This window comes from Bubalus kerabau, chromosome 4, assembly GCF_029407905.1.
Source record: "Bubalus kerabau isolate K-KA32 ecotype Philippines breed swamp buffalo chromosome 4, PCC_UOA_SB_1v2, whole genome shotgun sequence".
NCBI classification, from domain to species: Eukaryota; Metazoa; Chordata; class Mammalia; order Artiodactyla; family Bovidae; genus Bubalus; species Bubalus kerabau.
The window spans coordinates 136,645,663-136,666,378 of record NC_073627.1 but is presented as its reverse complement, the minus strand read 5'-3'; the positions used below and the strand labels follow the sequence as shown (position 1 = coordinate 136,666,378).

The window sequence follows — 20,716 nt, the reverse complement described above, 5'->3', positions numbered from 1 at the left end:
ATCCTATGGAGTTACCTGCTGAAGTTGACAACAGACTGATTCTCACGATGGGTCCAACACCATGGTGATTCCCGAGCCCACCCTCCCCGCCCCTGCAACCTCATCCCCAGCATGCTGAAGGCCTGCACCGTGCCCTCCAGAGTCAGTCAGTGGGGCCAGGACGTCCTCGGTCACAGCCGGTGACACTGCTTTCCTGAAAAGCATCGGAGTCAATTCTCCCACCTCGACCATTGCCTCATCCACATGGGGTCCCCTGCTTGGCTTTATAAGAATGAGAGCCATCCAGGGTCTTTTTCTGCTTTTCTTCTTTTGAGGGGACAGAGGCCACAATGTTTTTGTCGGTAGTGATTTTGTTCATTGTCTGCGTATTTTTGCAAAATTTACCCTCTCCCCATTAGAAGCTGTGCTGGCCAGCAGCGGGGGGAGGAGCCCAAAGGAGCATGGGATTGCTGTACTCAGGTCCCATCACCCTCTACTTTCTCTCCCCCTGTTCCAGTGTTTCCTTTTGTTTCCATCTCCAAACCTGAGCGGTAAAGGATGGGGGGAAAGAGAAGTTTCTCATTGCACCAAGAAGCACTGCTTCCAGGGCTGAAGCTCTGAAAAACCTCTGCCACCTTCTCAGGCCTGGTTGCCCACAGCCCCGGAAGCAATGCTGGCAGAGGGCAAGCCTTCTGCTTGCGGCTTCTGGCAACTGCACCACAGAGGTGGAAGCCTGGAGTTGGGCTCTGAAGGCTTAATTTCTACCCTGACTTTTCCAGTGAGGGTTTGAGTAGGCTCCACGTGGAAAGGCCCACAAAGCCTCTATAACCCTTCAAGTCCATAAATGGAGACGTGGGGCCAACAGAGGTAGGACCCTGCCTGCCCACTGCTGCTCCCTGGGAGGGGGCCGCCTGCGCAGACCAGGACACACAGCTTCCCAGCAGGAGAGTTTCCCCTTTGATGCTAGGGTTCTGCGACCCACAGACAAGATGCCACAGTCCTCAGCTCTCTCCCCGATGCCCGCCTCCAAGAGTTGTCTCCCGGCCAGCCATGGAATCAGGACCTCTGCACAGGGCCACTGCTCTGGTCCACGAGGCCAGGCTCCCTCCTCTCTGTGCTGAGCTATGTTGGCTGGTGAGGGCAGCTCCACGCAAAGGGTCCTGGTTATGCGAGTCCTCTGTCCCTGGGAGGTGGAAGGGGCGATGCGGAGGAGCAGAGGGGCAAAGACAAGTGGGGACAACAGCAGCAGGGTCAGAAGAGGGTGGCAGCATCTCAGACCACAGCCGAGGAGGAGGATGGGGACGCCGAGGAGGCGGCCGAAGAGGACGCAGAGGACGGACTATTCCAGAACAGCCAGCGCCGCTTGGGCTGCCGCTTCAGGTGCAGATAGTCCTCCTTCTCACGCTCCTTCCGGGCCCGCTGGTAGTGGTCTTCCTCCTTCAGGTACCAGACGGGTGGCCACCGGTGTTTCTCGAAATACTGCTGGTTTTCTGGGGCAGAACGGCAGTAGAGCTGGGTGAGGAAGACGCAGGAGGAGGGGCAGAGGGACTCCCAACCCTGCCCCGCTGCCATGGAACATGCCTCTGGTCTTCCTAGGCCCACATGCCAACCCCTGGGGACCAGAAGCGGAAGCCCTGCCTTCACTGAGCCCCCAAAGAGAGTCAGTTGCCCAAGGAGTGGAGCCGACAGTCCACACTGGGGAAAGGCATTTCCACTTGCGTTTTTCTTCAAAGGCAGAGGGAAGATCCTATCAAGGCTTGGAGAATAAAGCAGGCTGCAACAACGGATGAGGGAGAAACGGTGAGAAGAGCTGTGGGCAAGAAGATGCTCAGCCTGGCTGGGCCGACAGCAGGTGCAGCTGGCAGAGATGAGGTTCTGAGAGGGGAGGTGTGGGGGGTGGGGGTATGCAGGAGGTCAGATGGGAGGGAAGGCTAGGCTGAGGGGTTTGGACTTCTTCTAGAAGGTGTGGGGGCTCCACGAAAGTTTGGGACCAGGGAAGTGAGGCAGTTGGAGCTGTGCTTTAGAAAGAAAATGCTAGAAGGGTGACGAGGAGAGAGCAGGAGTGGGAGACCTGGTAGAGCACTAGTGGGGAGGAGGGTCACAGCAGAGCAGACGGTGCCCAGTGAAGACCAACTGGGGGAGGCCAGCCACACCTCTCCCTGGATCCCATGAATCCTGGACCCCTGGCTTCCTGTCAGGCCCCAGGACCTGAGACATCAATTAAGCAGAGACCAAGCTGCAGGGACCCCAGAGGATGCCCAGATCTGTGTTGTCCAAGCTGTGACTTGTGCCCATTCCTAGGTTATGAAATTAATGTCATGAGTCGTGAACACTATTAAAAACAACTGATGAATTTTTCAATATGTGTACTAGGTCACAAGATACAATGTAATTCTTGATAACCTAGAGGGGTGGGATGTGGGGATGGGAGGGAGGCTCAAGAGGCAGGGGATATATGTATAATTATGGCTGATTTGCATTGTTGTTTGGCAGAAACCAACCAACACTGTAAAAATTAACAAACAAACAAAAATGTTTTTCTTAATGTGGAGTTTGGTCCACAAACATCTAAAAAATACCACCTCTAGTCTGACTGTACCTGTGAAAAGCAGAAGCTCAGAGGGGCAGAGTGAATTGCCCAAGGTCTCCGGCGGGCCGGGGCGGGGGGGCCGCCCTCCCCACCAGCGCTTTTTCCAGGACCCCCTCCGCTGGGCTGGGTGCATGTTTGCAGGCTACTCCCCACCCACAGGGGTCTTTGGCAGCCTCTGGGCACCCTGGGTCAGAGGCTTGGACCCAAGGAGAGGGAGGCGACAAATGCCGCTGGGGATGCTCACCTGGGGACATGGCCTTCATGTCTCGGGGGAACTTGCGACACACATTGTTGTAGTTGGTGCAGATGTGGTGAAGACACCAGTCAGCCAACTGGTACGCACAGTGGAACTGGGAACAGACAGGAGCATGTCTGTGCTGGGACCTCTGGGCCAAGGTCTGCACACAGATGTCTACTTTGGCCTTCAGAGCCAGAGCTTTGGCGCAGGTGGGCAAAGGCCCTGAGTCACAAAGAACCCACCTCGAGAGGCAAGGCCACACAAAACCATGACGGAATGACATGGATTTGCTCCTTGGCCCCACCACCACCACCACCTCACCCGTGACCTGCCCCCAGCAGCCCCAGAAACCCACAGTCCTATGAGGTAGCCTCTTACTGGGTCTGCCCTCCTCAGATCTGACCCCTCATCCTCCTTGCTGGACCAGAGCAGCCTGCATTAAGGTGCTGACAACCGGGCTTAGAGAGCTGGCCTCCCAGGCATATCTGCCATATTTTAACTTCATAAACTAATCTTTAGAATGTTTGACACCCTGAGGATTCGTAGGGGAGATTTTGCTTGCCTGTTTTGGGTGGCTCAGACAGTAAAGAATCTGCCCACAATGCAGGACACCTGGGTTCAATCCCTGGGTCAGCAGGATCCCCTTGAGGAGGAAATGGCAACCCACTTCAGTATTCTTGCCTGGAGAATCCCATAGACAGAGGAGCCTGGCAGGCTAAAGTGCACGGGGTCGCAGAGAGCCAGACATGACTGAGCAACTGACACTATCACTTGGGAAATTGGAGGAAGGAAGTCCATCTTAGATGGAGAGTCCCCAGTGTGCCTTAAATGACCCCAGCAGGCAGCAACCACGTCTATACAGGGCTCTGGTTTCCCTCCCAGGCCCAATGGTTGCCTGAAGTCTCCGTCCCTTCCTGCCACAGCCAGCCTCTTCTCTTGGCATGTTGGGGTGAATCCTCTGGCCTGCAGGATAAGATGGGTCTGCCCCCTGGGGGAACCAAGTCTGTCAATGGGTTCCCTTCCTACCCACCACCTCCGGAACCCTCCCCATTTGCTGCCAACAGGCAGAGCCCAGAGCTGAGAATGTTGGAGAGATTCCTTCTCTGCCATCCTACCTGAGCCAGTTCCAGGAACACAAGGACGTCCCCGTCGATGTCCACCATCATCTGAGTTGCTTCCATCAGCCCAGTCACTGTGTACTGCTCTGTGACACACACACAGCCAGGAATGGGCTGAAGAACCACAGGAGTGGACAGGCACTTGTTTATCCCCGCCCCGACCCCAGCAGGGGCCCACAGCAGGGCAAAGAGAGGTCCAGGGCAAGTCTCAACAGGCCAGGAAAGGCCACAGGAGATTTAAGTCCGCTCTTACCAGTGAGAAAACCAGGATTGGAGCAAGACTTTCCCACTGGAGAGGAGGTGGGAAGTGAAGGCAGAGACTAGAATAACCTATGAAGTTTTTTAAGCTACATATGTTGCAGCAAGGAGTTATACAGGTGGGGTGAAAGCCCCCACCCCTGAGAATCAGCCACTGATACTGATGGGAGAGGGTATTAAATCTCAAATTTGCGGAGAACTATAGATTAGAATTAAGGATTAAATCAAGTTGTTCATTTTAATTTAAATTTTGTAACAAATTGTGTACTAACCTTGCATTTTATGTTAAGACCTTTCTAGGGAAGAAGTAAACACTTTGAGTTCTGAATTTTAACTGTATCAGTACAAACTGATAAAGTATTTTATCTTTAAAAGTAATATGTCTCAGCTGAGTCCATGGAAAAAGACCTAGAAACAACAGCCATCCCAATAGCAAAAGCATTGCTAATGCAAATACTGTAGCCTTGAAATCCCATTTCCAACTACAGGAAGCCAAGACTTCCTAGAGAAATGGCTGATACCGGGTATGGGGCAGGAAATGTACACAATGAACCTGGCACATCTTGTCATTCCAGAGCATCGAAAGCTCCTCTAGAGACTCTGCAGCCAACTCGAGAAGACTTCTACAGGTTAAAGGAACAGCAGAGTATCTGAGTTTCCATAAAGCTAATTGCGATGATTTAAAACCGATAGCTGGAATCAAGATTGCCGGGAGAAACATCAGTAACCTCAGATATGCAGAGGACACCATCTTTATGGCAGAAAGCAAAGAACTAAAGAACCTCTTGATGAAAGTGAAAGAGGAGAGTGAAAAAGTTGGCTTAAAACTCAACATTCAGAAAACTAAGATCATGGCATCCAGTCCCATGACTTCATGGCAAATAGATGGGGAAACAATGGAAATACTGAGAGACTTTATTTTGGGGGGCTCCAAAATCACTGCAGATGGTGACTGATGCCGTGAAATTAAAAGATGCTTGCTCCTTGAAAGAAAAGCTATGACCAACCTAGACAGCATATTAAAAAGCAGAGACATTACTCTACCAACAAAAGTCCATCTAGTCAAAGCTATGGTTTTTCCAGTAGTCATGTATGGATGTGAGAGTTGGACTATAAAGAAGGCTGAGTGCTAAAGAATTGATGCTTTTGAATTGTGGTGTTAGAGAAGACTCTTGAGAGTCCCCTGGACTGCAAGGAGATCCAACCAGTCAATCTTAAAGGAAATCAGTCCTGAATATTCATTGGAAGGACGGATGCTGAACCTGAGACTCCAATACTTTGGCCACTTGATGTGAAGAACCCACTCATTTGAAAAGATCCTGATGCTGGGAAAGATTGAAGGCAGGAGAAGGCGACGACAGAGGACGAGATGGGTGGATGGCATCACTGACTCAGTGGACATGAGTTTGAGTAGGCTTCAGGAGTTGGTGATGGACAGGGATGCCTGGCATGCTGCAGTCCATGGGGTCACAAAGAGTCGAACACGACTGAGCAAGTGACCTGAACTAAAAGCCAATAGAGTATGTTCAAGTCCAAAAATTCATAATCACATGTAATATTAATAACAAATAATGGTCACTCTCAAAGGATGATAGGAAACAAATGTGTGTCTTGAAAACTGGTAAACAGGGACTTCCCTGATGGTCCAGTGGCTAAAACTCTACACTTCCAATGCAGGGGACCCAGGTTCAACCCCTGGTAAGGGAGCTAGATCCCACATGCCGCAACTGAAGATCCTTCATGCCACCACTAAGACTCCACTGCAGCCAAATAAGTACATAAATATAAGAGAAAAGAAAAACAACTGGTAAATTAAAATACCACATATTCACCTGCCTTTCCTACATGAACTATTCTACTGGGAAATCAAACCATAGGTGAGGGAAAGTTTCCCTCCTTTTGAAAGTATTCTAACAGATTAAAAAAGAAAAAAAAAGACCTGGAATATTACCATTTCACAACACTTAATAAATAAATGGATCCAGGCAATAAAACTCAAAGGCTGCTAACACCACAAAAAGAGAGAAAAGCAGATGATCTATGTTTCTTGATGAAAAGCAGAAACAGCCTACAAAATGTAGTCTCACCAAAAGAAGACTGGATCTAATCTAGCCTCTAGACCTGAAGGCCAGTTGATAGGAAGGAAACATGGTGGATACAGAAAGGCGATCAGGAAAAAACTCTAGGTTCCCTGGATCAGCGGGTTTTTCCAACGTATCGCAAGGGAAAGTTCTGTTTTTGTTTTTAACAGACAAGGTACTTACAGATTAAAAAAACCTTAAAAGATATATAAAAAATAAAATCATGCTACAGTGTTTCAGGATGTACACTTGGATGATATAACTATGAAGAAGAGTAAGGAAGAGCAGTTATAAAATCTTAGCGCAATAGGCAGAACGGTTACTTTGGGGTGGGGAGGGCCTATGGTTGAGAGGGACAGACTGGGGGCTCTGGTGTGGCGAGCAAGGGCCACTTCGGTTTGTAATAGTTTATTAAGATGAACACATATTACATGTTTTCGTGCAATATTTAACATTTTAAAAATTAAGCTTAAATTAATAACTTCATAGTAAGCTTATATCACAAAACACGTCACTTATTATACAACACTTGGCATTTTCCACTGTTCCTTTACAAGGTACATAGAAACATATTTTTTAAATATGTTTTTTAGCGATTATGAAGCATTTCCCAGGAAAGGTCATTCAATGTTATTTTCTATAAGCCTTTCCATGCAGCAGTGAGAGGTAACATTTTTAATGGCTACCTTGCAAAATCCATCCACCTGTGCTTAACCAGTGTGCCTGTTTGACTTGTTTCTGATTGCTTGCTATGATGAAACAAACTTAAAGAAACACCTGAATACATTTTTTTTTCATTTGGGCCATTTCTTTGTAGCAAGTCTTTCAAAAGTTATTTAGTCTAAGAGTTTTGGACTATTTTCTGTGTTCTGGGAATGCTGCACCACTTTTTCAAATTGTTGCAGCTATGATCTTATTTATTTTTTATTTATTTATTGGTCGCACCACTCAGCATGCAGGATCTTAGTTCCTTCACCAGGGATTGAACCCATGCCCCCTGCAGTGGAAGTGCAGCCTTAACCACCAGACCACCAGGGAATTCTGCAGCTGAAATCTCTAGAAGCCTCTTACTCCCTGCCCTAAAGCCCTCAGTGTCCCCTGGCCTGCCTCTGCAGGCTCAGCTCTTAACATTTGATTCTGGTCAATCATTTCCACCTCTTCCAGGGACCAAGCGCCACCTTTCAATTCATTTATCATCATAGGATCGCTGCTTCCCTCATAGCCAAGTCCCAGTCTTGATCATCTGCAGAGGGCCACAGCAGCTCTGACACCAGGTCCTTCCCTGAACCTCAACTCAGTATCTGAGGCCTTGCTATCTGCCGCCGACCCACCCAAGGACATTAACCTGGACATCAATGCCAGTACAGGTACCAACACCAACATCAAAGGAACGCACATGCTGACTCCAGCTCAGGAGCACCACCTGTCGGCGGGCACCACGGGCTCCAGACGGCTTCTCATCTGCACTGCACCATCCCTCCTCCTGCCCTGGCACCCCAAGCGCTGCTCCTTGGTCTCCCTCCTGCCGCAGTCCCTGCTCCACCAAAGCCTCTGGGGTTGGCCCATCCTGAAACCTGAGCTCTAGCTCACAGGATCTTCCAGGAATCAAAGAATTAAGAGTGACCAACAATTAGGTCAATGTTTACTGTGTTTCTAGAAGAAGAAAGAGAAAGTGAAGGTAGAAGAGAAGAAGGAAATGAGAAAGGGAAAGAAAAACGAAAGGCAAAAAGAGGAGATGCAAGGGTAGGAATGAGGAATGGTGTTCTGTTCTTTTTGGCTTCTTAAGCTTGCCTGAGTGTGGCCAAGCTGAGAACCTCGAGCCCTGGCATCTACTGGTGCCCACTTGCTGCACCGCAATAACCTCTAGAGAGACCTATAAGGTGACCCCACCAAGCATCCCTCTCACACATCTCTTTACATCCACGTCCTCACCGCAACCCCAATACGCACCGACGTATCTCACGCTATGTAAACGTATCCCCTTGGTGCTGGCGGCCTGTCCCCTAGGAGGAGACAGGTGAGAGAAGAAATCACGACTCCCAGGGGGTCCCCTGACTCCTCCTCCTCCCTGGAGGCCCCTCCCTTGGGCTTAGCTACCTGTGAGGGCGACCAAGTGCGGCAGGCAGAGGCGGTTGGCCAGGATGATGAGTTTCATGTCGTCCAGGTCGGGGCTGGAGGTGAACATGCCAGTGTACAGGTACTCCAGCACGGCCCGCATGCAGCTCTTGCTTGTGTAAGGAAATACCACCTGCGGGTGGGAAGGAATGGAGCAGGCTGCAGCAAGGTCCAGCTTTAGGGAAAGAGCAGCAGTTCTGAAGAACTCAGAAGGCCCTGGCCTGGACAGTTGGTCTCCCATAGACAGGCTGCCACCCCTCTGCGGTCCCTTGACCTGCTCAGAACCCCTCTTTCCCCAAAGGCTAATCTCCCACACCAACAGCCTGCAATGAACCCATCTGCTGAGCACCTGTGAGCAGGGCTCCAACAGCTTTTAAAAGGACCTGGACTCGCGTTAGCATCTTTCTGGTTTGGAGGAAGCATAAAGGAGTCCTGCCGGTCACCTGCACCTGGCCCCACTCTATCCTTCGGGAAGCAGTGCAAGTGGGATGTGGATGAACAAAGCGAACACCAGCTGGTCTCTCTGGGCTGCTCGAAGCTACAGCTCTGGGCCTCTGGGATCTCTCCAGAGCGGGACCAACACAAAAACTGCTTTCTCATCAGCTGCCAGCCTCTCCAGGCTGCACTGGGAATTGGCTGGAACTTTACAGCTGCTTCTGTGACCCTGGAGAGTTCCCATCTCACACTTTGCACATCTCAACCCACTCATGCTTCAAGGAGCAGAGACAACTCAAATCTCGAACTCTCCTCTTCACCTCCCAGAAGGACTCCCTTTCCAGTGTGTGCTAAGTCGCTTAAGTCATGTCCGACTCTGTGCGACCCTATGGACTGTAGCCCGCCAGGCTCCTCGGTCCATGGGATTCTCCAGGTAAGAATACTGGAAAGCGGTGCCCTTCCCTCCTCCAAAGGATCTTCCTGACCCAGAAATCTTAGGAAATCCCTTCTCTGGGTTATAGGATGCTATGCTCTAACATTCTTTGTTCAGCTTTTCATTCAAGTGCTTGCTGAGCACTGGCTAAGGGACCAGAGCTGAGAAGGGTACTCAGCAGAAATAAAAGACCTCATCCGCATACTCAAGGGAAACCTCAGATCAGCTGGAGAAACTTGGTGTGGACCCTTGGAACTTTAAGTAGATTCACAAAGGAGGACACTGTTAACTACAAGGCTGAGGGATGGACAGTCAGTGTCAGAGTTCAGAGAAGGGTAGAAAGGAGGTCAGACTTGAACCCCAGTCTTGATTTGGCTAGAACTCCCACTGACTCCTGATGTTTCCTCTTAGTAATTTTCTACCCTCTGACTCCCACCCTACACCTTGACTATAAACCCCACTTGATCATGCTCAATTAAGAATTAAAACCAGTTCTATACTGAGGTCTCTTTTCCCCTATTGCAATAGTTTCTGAATAAAAATCTGTTCTTACTGCTTTAAGAAAAAAGTTTTTTCTCAACTATAGAGCTAGGATGTGACCATAATTGCCCATCTTGGTATACTGCAAAGTCCTTGGCTATAGGAGCCATCTCATAAACTTCTCTTGGGCCCATCACTTGGTGGTTTGTACAGAGTCAAGGCTGAAGGAAGTACCATGAAGTGACAGATGCCTCAGATGGAAAGGGAGTAAGCCTCTCTCCCTCCCAGCCATTTCCATCCTAGCCTTACCTCCCTGGTGGAACTCTCCACAAATGGCCCCCCAAACATGGCAGCCATCCAGTCACAGCTAGAAATCAACAGGGGCTTGTGGGCGCTGATGGTGCCATCATCCAGGATGAAGGTCACATCTGTTGGGTGAGAGAAGATGCATCACGTGAGGATGGGGTGAAAGAATATGGGACAACCAACCCCACGGGTAGACACTGCTCCCAGATGACTGCTTCCTCCTGAAGCCACACTCTGTGAGCACCACATAACCACAATCTCAAGCTGGGGGCTCTAGGTTTCAGCAGAGCCGCGGTATCTCCAGGACATCAGTGGCTGAGATGACTCAGAATGCTACTCGGACCAACCCAGATTCTGCAGAAGGCTCCTGGAGGGAAGTCCCCTGCCTTTGGGACACCAGCTCCTAAAGCCTGTTTCATACCTGAGAAGGTACCTTTGGCCAAGCACTCCTTAACCCGGTTGGTCCGGCGGACATGGAAGGCCTTGGTGATCTCCTGGTTCATGAAGGCCTCGTTGTTGAGGATGTTGGCCACCATCATGCGCAGATCAAAGACCTCAAGCAGTTCAGCAATGTGGGCGATGTGCATGAGGTCTCGCTCATTCTCGTCCAGCTCCCCCGTGTACAGGTACTTGAGAACAGCCCGGAACGGCCCTGGCTGGATGGAGTTGTCCATTTTCACCACCACCATCAGCCGGGATTTATAAGTCAGTGGGTCTTCTGTCATCTCTTCCTGGATGCTCACAAAGGCTCGGCTCCAGGAGGACAGCACTCGACCCCGCCCAGGCAGGTACCCTGTCCCATTGCCCCGTAAGATCCCGTCGCTGGTGGATGCCCGGAGCCCAACAGGCCCAGAGCCCCCGCCCTCCTCCACGCTCTCACACACGTCAAAGCTGGCTGCCCGGAGCAGGAAGTCCCGGCCATGGTGGTGGTGGAGGTGGTGGTGATGGTGGTGGTGTTGATCAGGGTGACCCCGGTGGTCCTCTGAGTGGGGACCCCCTGACCCCGAGGGTCCCCCCAGCTCCCCCTCACTCAGGTCCATGAGGAACAGGTCGTAGAACTTGGAGGAGGATGTGGAGAGGTAGATCTTGTGGGCGAAGATGCGCACCCGCTCCTGAAGCACAAGGATGACGTCTGCACACAGCGGGTCCTCCAGGAGGTGGGCAGGGCACTCCTCACTGCTGGAGGGGGGGTCAGGCACCACAATGAGTGGGGGCGGCGGCTTGGGGGGCAGGAAAGGCGCCTGCAGCAGGGGCCGCTGCACATTGCGGAGGTGGGACTTCCAGAACTGCAGGTGCCGGCGGGAGATAAGCGCTGCCCGGATGGCGTTGTCGAAGACATCCTTGATACCGAACTGCGCCACCACGCTCGTCTCGTAGTAGGGGATACCCAGCTCCTTGGCCACCTCTCGGCCCTTCTCCGGGGGAAGGATCTCATTGGGCTTGATGGGCCTGGCACGTTCAAGAAGGGAAGCCAAATTCATGTCGGTGGTGGAGGGGTGGGGGGCAGGGAGATGCATTCCCCCGATCCTGTTTTTCACCTGACTGGGGGAGTCCCTGCTGAGGATCTGGGTCTAAGCCCCGTTCCTGCCCTGCTCATTTCCACTCCCTTTCTCCTCTGTTTGGCCAGATCCTACCATTCTTTCAAGGCTCACTTCTAATCCCTTCTTCTTCCAGGAAGCCCTCCATTATCTGTGGTAGGCCTGGGTGATCTCCCCGGCTCAGAGTAGTGGGAGGGCTGACTACCTCTCTGGCAATTAGCATGCTGGTTTTTAACATATTCACCTATCCAGTTCATCTCCCAGCAAGATTATAAGCTCCTTTCATACAAAGATTACCTCTCCTTCTCCTTCTCTCCTCATGATGCTTAGCCCAGTATTGCCCACTCAGTGTGTAATGGATGGATGGATGGATGGACGAAAGAGTGACCATTCTTACTGGCCCCCTATGTGAGTCTGCTTCAAATGGAGGGAGAGAAGTGAGGCTCTGTGCATTCTCTCAGGGCTGAGCAGGGAGTTGAGGGACACACAACTTCCCCCCACCCCCTCTTCCCCTTCCCCATCTGCCACCTTTCCCTCCCTAGGCACCAGGACTCCTCCCTACCTAGCCAAGGGTCTCCTGGCCCTATTGACAGCGTCCAGGTCAGCGTAACGCAGGTCCAGCTGGCAGCCCACCAAGATGACAGGTGCTCGGGGGCAGAAGTGCTTGATTTCTGGGTACCACATGGTCTTGACATGGTGGAGAGAGTTGGGGTTGGCAATGGAGAAGCACAGAACCACCACATCAGATCTGGGAGTGGGAGAAGAGTGAGGTTATAGGCAGAAAAAGCTAGTGATGGGTTCCCTGCTGCTGGAACAAGGGAGAGCACATACCCAACGGCACCCCTACACTGCAGTCCCACAACTGTCATATGGATCGGCTCACATGATCTTCCCCAAAACATGTAATCATAGCACCTCCTATTTCTGTACCCCCAAGTTAGCACTTGAGAGCTTTCAAAGACTCTTGGGTTGACCTCACAGCTCTCTTGAGATTTAGACATGACCACTTTTACCATCTCATCTGAGAAAACTCATCTCAGAACAGCCTTCCTAATTGCTCAAAGTCCCAGCGTTACTGGTTAACAGGGGAGAACTGAAACCAGGCCTCCCGCCTGCAAAGCCGGCTCCCTGCCCAGCCCGGGCTGCCTTCCCGTCAAGGGTCTCCCAGGGCTGTTTTCTCCACTCCTTCCTCCCAGTTTCACAGAGTGAAACTCCTTCCACTCAGTTTCACAGAGTGTCCTCATACCTCGGGGAAAAACCCCATCCACTTGGCTCCCTGCAGGCAGCGGGGGCCTTCCCTACCTCCCATAAGCAAAGCGCCGGTCTTTGTGGTGGTCTCCGAAGGTATCCCAGAGGCGGAGAGACACGCTCACATCGTCTACCACATCTCGGGAACGTTCCAGCACCTGGCAGGGGTGGGGGAAGGGGGTGGGACAGGGAGAGGGGAGGGAAGCGAAGGCAATGGTTCCTGGGGGCCCTGCATGCTGACTCGGGGTGGGGTCAGCTCACTCCTGGGTCCCACAGCATGGGGGCTGGAGGGACAACTAGTGTCTCCCTCTGTGTGTCCTAGAACACCTGAGTCCCCTAACAAGAGCTGGCCAGGACAGAAGAGACTCCAGAGGGCAGACAGTCACGGGAGTGATGCGAACTCCCAAGGAGCCCATCCTTGTTCCCAGCTGTACCTGCCATCAGATGTTTCCCAGCCTTGGGTCTTCTGGTATCATTAGCCAGCAGTTTCTTTTCTCCTGGCAGCTCTCATCTCTCCAAAGCACCACCCCTTTCCCAGCTCCAGGGCTTCCCATTACTGGGGTCTATGTTACACAAGATGCCCCAGGCTTCTGCTCAGACAAACACAAAGGGCTGGGGACCCCTCCCCTGGAGTGGGCTCCCCTCAGGCCTCTCCCAGGGATCTGTGCTGTTCAGCTGCCCCTACTCAACCTTTAAAGGGCTTCCGTGAGCTCAGCACAGGGCCCCTCTGGAGAAATCCCTGGGGAAGAAGCCCAGATGAGTGAGGCCATAGACTTGCAACCTTACCTCTTGGCATACCCGATACTGGTCAATGGCCCAAACCGTGGGCACGTGGGTGGCAAGCAGCTGGTACTGGGTGAGGGTGGCATTGCAGGCCCGGGCACAGATAAGCCTGGTCTTGCCCACAGCGTTGTCCCCCACCACCACGCACTTGATGGTCTCTACGTTTGGCCTTTCATAATCCATGTCAGAATCCATTAACTGGGACCTGAGGGAGAGAAGAGAAGCAGTCAAGACAACTTTGCACACCAGCCCCTGAGGGCCAGAGCCAGCAGCTCTTCTCTGCCGGGGCTGCCCCCTCTCTGAGCATTTGAGCAGAGAGGAGGACAAGGGAGTGGGTAGCTTTCCCAGCCCAGGCTCACAGGGGCCCGAGGAGACAGCAGTCCCTTCAGGCTGAGAGGCACAGCTCCACTGGGTGAATTTCTGGTCTTTGTCCTGGTGTCTCCATCCTCCAGCAGCAGGGCTTCTGGTTGGGGAATGCCAGAGAGAAATCCCAAGGCGAAGTCTGCTCGGGGGCTGGTCCCCACTCTCCTGGGAACAGAGGTGTCTGCCTAGGAAGCTCACTTATCATCTGCTCTCCTCCTCCAGCCCGCAGGGCTGTGACAGCAGAACAACAAAGAGTGAGAGGAGGGGAGTCAGGGCCAGGTCCCCACCCCTTCTTCCCAGCATGCCTGAGGGCAGGGCCGCTGAGAAAATTAAGATGAAATTAAATTAAAACTTAAAAATTTAAATGAAAAAATTAAATTAACTTTTAATGGACTTGTCGGACTGGGCAGTGGCCCTCCTGGCCACGACCTTTGCCTCTCTCCTTCTCTCGCTGTCAATTTCCAAACTGCAGCCTGCCTGTGGCTACCCTTCAACCCCAGCCCCATTACAGAGATGCTGAAGTGTTTTGTCCCAGATTGTCCAAGCTGAGACGGCTTCTGGGTGCTTGCACCTGAGCAGTCCACAGGCCTCTCCTCTCCTCTTGTGAGATTGTCCCATTACCTAAGGGGCTCACTCAGTATTGAGATGGTGGTAGTGGGGGTAAGCAGTGGCCTGGGACAATACATGTGTGTGCACACACTCAGTCACTCAGTCGTGTCCGATTCTTTGCGACCCCGTAGACTGTAGTCCATCTCCAGGCAAGAATACTGGAGTGGGTTGCAGGGGATCTTCCCGACCCAGGGATCTACCCCATGTCTCCTGCACTGACGAGTGGATTCTTTACCACTGAGCCACCTGGGAAATCTGGGACAATACACCCCATGGCTAATGGGCCAGTGAGCGTTCCCATCCCCTACCCAGGCCTGCCCTCCAAGTATCCTGCATCCAGTTTCAGGGAAAATGAGATACATTCCCTTCCACATTTCTCCTTCCTGGGGAGGAGGAGTCTCAGGCTGGAAGCCCCTGGACACCAGCACTCCTGGAAGGATGCTCATTAAATTGGCTGGACAGGTAATGGGAAAGCAGAGAGTCAGAAACTCAAGCCTGAATTTCTGAACAAATGTTTGCCTCAGTTTCCTTCTGTGTTAGGTAGAGAGGAAGCGGCTCATCCACCCACAGAGAGGGATGGCTCAAATGAACAAACAGAAGGTCCTTCTGTAGTCAAAATGTCATGTCAGTGTTTAAAAAGCTATCTCCAGGAGGGGGCCCTGGGCTTTTAGGGGTTTTTGCTGACAGCCTCCCAGTTGGCATCCACGCTCCCCTGGAAGGCTTGAAGAGAGAAGGTAGGGGTAGTGCAGGCATTATTAGCAAGCTTGGTTTCACCAGGGTCACTGACCTGCCCCTGCTCACATTTTCTGGGTACCTGAAGTCAGCTGGGGGTTGGAGCAATTTGAAGGACTCCTTCCTAGGCCAAGGAAGGCTGAGCCCAGAGGAGTCCTGGAGGCTTCCCAGGAGCTCTCACTGCTGAGCCATCCAGCCCAAGAGCCAAGCCACCAGCAGCAACAGAGAAGCTCGGCTCCTGCAGGACTGTAACTAGATGCCAGCATGCGGGAATGCAGACCTGAAATATCCAACGATGGCAACTGGGATTTTGCTCGAGTGGATGCATCTCAGCCACCTTAGCAAAAAGTACAGCAAGGACTTTCCAACGAGACACACGCCTCCTCTTTCTTGGAATTTTACAGGATCTAAACAACCAAGGGTCTCTGTGCAGGTCCCTCCCTAGTCTCCAGCGCAATTGTCTGCCTCATTCCTTCTCCTTCCTCCGCCCCTTCTCAACCTCTCCAGCAAGCAACCATTATTCTGCCCACCATCTTGCCTCCCCCCAAGTTCATTCTCCTGATGAAGAGTGGGAACCGCACTTTGATAGTTCCTCGTCTCAAGGCAGACAGCAGGAAGGATGTGCTGGCGCTGGGAGGCATCTGGGTTGTGATTTCTGTTTTATTAGTTGAAGAACAAAACAGATAGATTCCCCAATACAAATATACACAGATGTAGGAGAAAGAGAGAAACCTACTAGCCAACAGAGCTTCTTTCTTAAATTCAGGTTCTAGCAGCACGGAGGTGTGTAGACAGAAGAGGGAATGAGAAATCAAGGTGACCTATCAGCTCTCACACCCAGGAGCAGCTGGATGGTGAGGAGGATGTCAGAACACCAGCAGAGTGGTTCAGTGCTGGTCCAAGATTGGTGAGTCTACAGTTCAAACACTCAATGCACACCCTATGCTCCTCTAGAGTTAAGCAGGGGACAGCCAACCAGCAAGCAGAAGAGCGACACTGTGCTGGGAGTTTAGACAGCAGACCTGTTGGGTGTTCCTCTGGCTGAGCGGCCCCTCCCCATCCATTTCCCCAGCACCCCTGCAGCCTTCTCTTACTTGTCCTTTGACTTCCTCCCAATTTTGATCATTCTCACCCACTCCACCCCCATCCCATCTGCCTGACTGGCAAACTTCATTCATTGTCTGATCTGGGAAAGGGCAAATCACTTCACTTCTCTGTGCCATGGTCTACCCTTCTGGAAAATGGGTATGAGGGCATCAGAAGCCAGTCTTGAATTTTGATGAATCTGTGCCAAGACAGCCTGAGCCAAAAGGAGGTATGTGCCTTCTTATGTAATGTGGTATTATATAATGCCAGATTACATATCTCTATGTGTAATTATACCTCTCTTTTAAGATACACACTGGCCCAATTAAGCGAGCAGAACTCTTAGTCTATTCAGGCCTGTCTTTAGAAGGATCCTGTCCTGGAGATATGATGCCATTGTCAACAGTAATGTAATTTTTGCTCTAGAATATTGCTACTTTACAGTAACAGTGCTGGTATACAATGGCACAACCCCCTCAATAAGCCTCTCAACTTCCCCTTTCCTTCTGGCACTCTCACCTTCAATGACTCTAGACTTTTCCACACAATTGCCTCATCCCCATTCCTTCTGAGCCTCCTGATTAACTTCCATACACTATGGTTTCCTTGCTACCTTGCACTGGCCATCATGACCCCCAGGCCACTCCTCTTGCTCAATGATTCCAGAGTCACAGAGATGCTCCCTTCACACCCCATCCCACAATCCCTGTTCCCTTCTCCAAAGACAGCCTCCTGCCCACCAACGTCCCAGCTCTTTGTACTCAGGCCAGGTCAGAACAAAAGGTGTGTGCTCAAATTAGCTACAACCCTTACAGGCTCCTAGTCCCACCTCCACACCCGTACACACTCTTTGCAAAGCCCAGAAAAGCCCCCCATTTCCCTCCCACAGCCGATAGGAGGCTTGTTCATCTGTAGCTGCCCTAGTCTGGTTGTCAAGGAAACAACAGAATCTCCCTGGGAGCCTGCTTTGTCTCCTAGCAACCTATATCCCACATCCTGCATCTTACAAAATACAAAAGGGAAGAATATCTTGAAAATGAAGGTAAAGATCAAGGAGGATGGACAGGATGAGGAAGAGAAGACCAGCGAGGGTGGCCTTCCAATTAAAGGAAGCTCCCACCGGGTCACTGACACTGTAACACTGGGGTGGTGGGAGGGAGCGGAGAGATGAATCCCCCCACAGATCCGATGGGCAGCAAGGCCCAAACAGATGCTGAATAGTCATGTTAAACAAAAATGCAAGCCTAAACACAGAATAAGCCTCTTCAAACATCAACAAACAACCCTAAGGATTTCTCCCCTTAGTTTGCCAGAACTCAGATGCACAGACTGCAATGGAACGGGTTGAAAGTAACATATCCAGAATGGCAAAAACAAACAAACAAAAACCCCACATTACATTAAATATTTTTAACGGAAACATTTCCACTACTCTGGACCTTTTCTCTTGACATGCTGTTCTGCACACACATACAAAATATTTTTTTTTTACTTAAATAGGGGAAGGGGAAGGCCACTGCATGCCACGGCAATCAAGTTATTTTCCTTTCCCTAGATACACCCAGAAAAGGTTAGTCCCCCGCCCGCTAAGACCCCAGCAGCCGAAGCTCTAGTCCAGGGACGAGAGGACGCCCGAGGGAAATCAGGACGGGCGCAGACAGGGCCCCCGGGAGGACGCAGAACGGGGAAGCGGCGCGTTTCCAGAGGCTGCTCGCAACCCGGCCATAATAGAAATTAATCATTTACTTACACCGCTACATGTGACGGGGTGATTTCTAGTGTACGGAACACATCTCTTCCTGCTAAGCACGCTCATTTTAGTGAAATGGCTGGGGTCACTCCGCGGGTGCAAGTTAGGACGATACCGGTGCCGCCGCGCTGCTGCTGCTGCTGCCGCTGCTCAGGCTCCGGGCCCGGGTCGCGTTACATCAGAAACTCTGACAGAGCAGCCCAGGCCGGACGGCGGGCCGGGAGCGGCCGCGCGCGCGGCACTGCGGCCACTGTCTCTTCCGGATCAGCATCTCCCGGCGCCCAATGTCACGGAGGCGCGCCGGAGCCGGGCAGCGGGAGGCCACTCAGACCTCCGCGGCTGGGCCGCGCCGCCGCCAACGGCCTTCTCTGGCTGCCGAGGCCGGAGGCGGCAAGCAGGAGTGGGCGAGAAGGGCGAGGCCGCCGCTGCTACGCGCCTGGGCCCGCTCCGAAGGCGCGGCCACCAAGACGCCTAGCGCTGCAGTCCCAGGGACCGCTTGCGACCTCCTTTTTTCATTCACAAAAAAAGAGAAAGGGGATATAAAAAAAAAAAAAAGAAGGGAGGGAGGGAAAAAAGGTGGGGGCAAAATCTCACCCAGAACGCCAGCCGTGACAGGTACCGCCCTTCGCGGCGTTCCGTTGGTCGAAATCAGTTGAGGGGGCGGGGAAGGGGCGGGGAAAAAAGGGGATTGGGCGTCCCGGAGGCCCCACCTCCCGACGTAGCTTGCTTCCTCTGCACTTTTGCTTACCTCGCCGTCACCCGGAGGGACGCGGAGTAGAGGCTCTAGGCTCGCCTATGGGGGCCGGGGTTGCGTCCCTCTACCTGGCGAAGCTCCAAACCTTACTAAACTCACTCAGGGTTACCCCCCGCCCCTTTCTCCGGGAGGCTGAGAAAGAACTCCCACAGCATTTCTGGTGTTTGGGGGCCTTCCTCCCTCCATCACCGCCCCTGCAGCTACGGACAATGTCTCCAATTTCCGTGGCCCTTAATGAGTTTCAGGGTGGGTCCCTGTATCACCTGCACCTGTTTACCATGTAGGCCTTCTCCCCTCTCCCTTTTGTACAGCAGGCTCCTCTTCTATCCCATATTCAATCTATTGCCACCTGGCGTTCACCTGTATCTTCTGCCCTCTTAAAGAAATGCCACGAAGACACTAGCCGTGGTGACATTATCTATGGCACCTTTGGGCCCTCTTCTCAAAATTCTGGAAAATAACAGATTACAAGGGATGACATCTGTAATATGAGTGGTCCTCAAAGGAAGTTTGCCGTGTTCAAGGATCCTCATCCTTAATTATGAGACTCTTGACTGCGAGTAATTACAGTAGTCAACTCAATCTGGTTTTATCCAGCTTGTGGATTACCTCTGGACAATTTTTTAAAAGCCCAGACTGACGTGTCTCCCACTTAATCCCAGTCCATCACACCTCCAACTTATCCTCTGAAAATGCAAATATACTTTAATAATAATTTCTGCAACATATAATTGCCAAAAAATAAAGGCAAAGAAAAAATTAATTTTTTATTGCCTGATGCATGCTTCCCATCCATGAATGCTTATAATTAGAAGGTGCCCACCAAGATGTTCCTGCTTTCTGGCCTGGTCCATGTTCAGTAAGTGCGTTAATCTACCCCTCCTCTGAATCTACCTAGAGCTGGATTACCCTTGTGGCTCATCTGGTAAAGAATCCACCTGCAATGCGGGAGACCTGGGTTCAATCCCTGGGTTGGGAAGATCCCCTGGAGAGGGGAAAGGCTACCCACTCCAGTATTCTTGCCTGGAGAATTTCATGGACTGTATAGTCCATGGGGTCACAAAGAGTCGGACACGACTGAGCAACTTTCACTTAGAGCTGGATTAGAGATTAAGGATGATCGAGGATGCTGTGTCAGAGGTCACTACATCACAAAAGATCACAGCATGGGATCTCTGTATGGGTGCCATGTGGGGGTGGGAAGCAGGGTATCTGACACCCTAGTCCCTTTCAGAGCACCCATTTCAGAACACCAGCCTGTTGGCTTCACGTTTCACACATCCTGGCAGCAGGGACAGCCCCAATGCAGCACAGAGCAGGAAAACAGAACTGATCTCTACTCAAAGTCAAGGTGCTACAGGACCTGCAGCTATAGAACCAATGCCCTTTCCCTTTTTGGAGAAAGAGGCACCAGATCCCAGCTTCTCCTCATCAGGGCAGTTGAAGATTCTCAGCTTGAGAGGTAGGTCACTACCAAGTCCCAGCCTTCAGCCTCTGCCTTAACTGTGGTCAATGCCAGATCTTCCCACCCAACCCTGGCCCTCAGTTCACACCTCCCAGCTACTCAAGACAGCCTCGAGATGTTGGTTCCCAGGCCAAGGATCTGGCTACCACTTTAGCTTCATCTTTACCCAGCCTGCCAATGCCAGAATCCTGGAAAACAAAGCCATTCCCTGAGGCTGGGTCCCCTCGCCAGCAACCAAGGAGTTGTCAGCGGCCCACTTTGAACCCTGTCCCAGGCCCCAGCTCCTAGCCCTTGGCAGCATTTCATACACAGGCCCCCTCCCCCTCCCCTTGCATCCCATCCACCCTAGCCCTGG

General features: G+C 51.8%; 1 protein-coding gene and 1 pseudogene across 3 annotated transcripts; both read right to left on the bottom strand.

Annotated features, from left to right (window-relative positions):
- Window positions 1-18,277, bottom strand: part of LOC129650346 (rho-related BTB domain-containing protein 2-like) — a 150,215-nt pseudogene extending 131,938 nt beyond the window's left edge.
- Window positions 291-18,280, bottom strand: RHOBTB2 (Rho related BTB domain containing 2). Of its 3 annotated transcripts, XM_055578731.1 has the most exons (10): window positions 18,143-18,263; window positions 13,962-14,196; window positions 13,606-13,807; window positions 12,874-12,977; window positions 12,134-12,319; window positions 10,455-11,482; window positions 10,037-10,155; window positions 8,362-8,512; window positions 3,923-4,011; window positions 2,559-2,919 (listed from the first exon to the last, which is right to left on the bottom strand). In XM_055578731.1, the coding sequence occupies exons 3-10, from the start codon at window positions 13,795-13,797 to the stop codon at window positions 2,596-2,598; spliced, it is 2,193 nt and encodes a 730-aa protein (XP_055434706.1). In that variant the 5' UTR covers window positions 13,798-13,807; window positions 13,962-14,196; window positions 18,143-18,263; the 3' UTR covers window positions 2,559-2,595. The 3 variants fall into 3 exon arrangements, with proteins under 3 accessions (XP_055434707.1, XP_055434706.1, XP_055434705.1); XM_055578732.1 differs by lacking the exons at window positions 13,962-14,196; window positions 18,143-18,263 and adding an exon at window positions 291-1,469 and having other exon boundaries at window positions 2,814-2,919; window positions 13,606-13,801; XM_055578730.1 differs by lacking the exon at window positions 13,962-14,196 and having other exon boundaries at window positions 2,561-2,919; window positions 18,143-18,280.
- Between the last annotated feature and the right edge of the window lie 2,436 nt (window positions 18,281-20,716).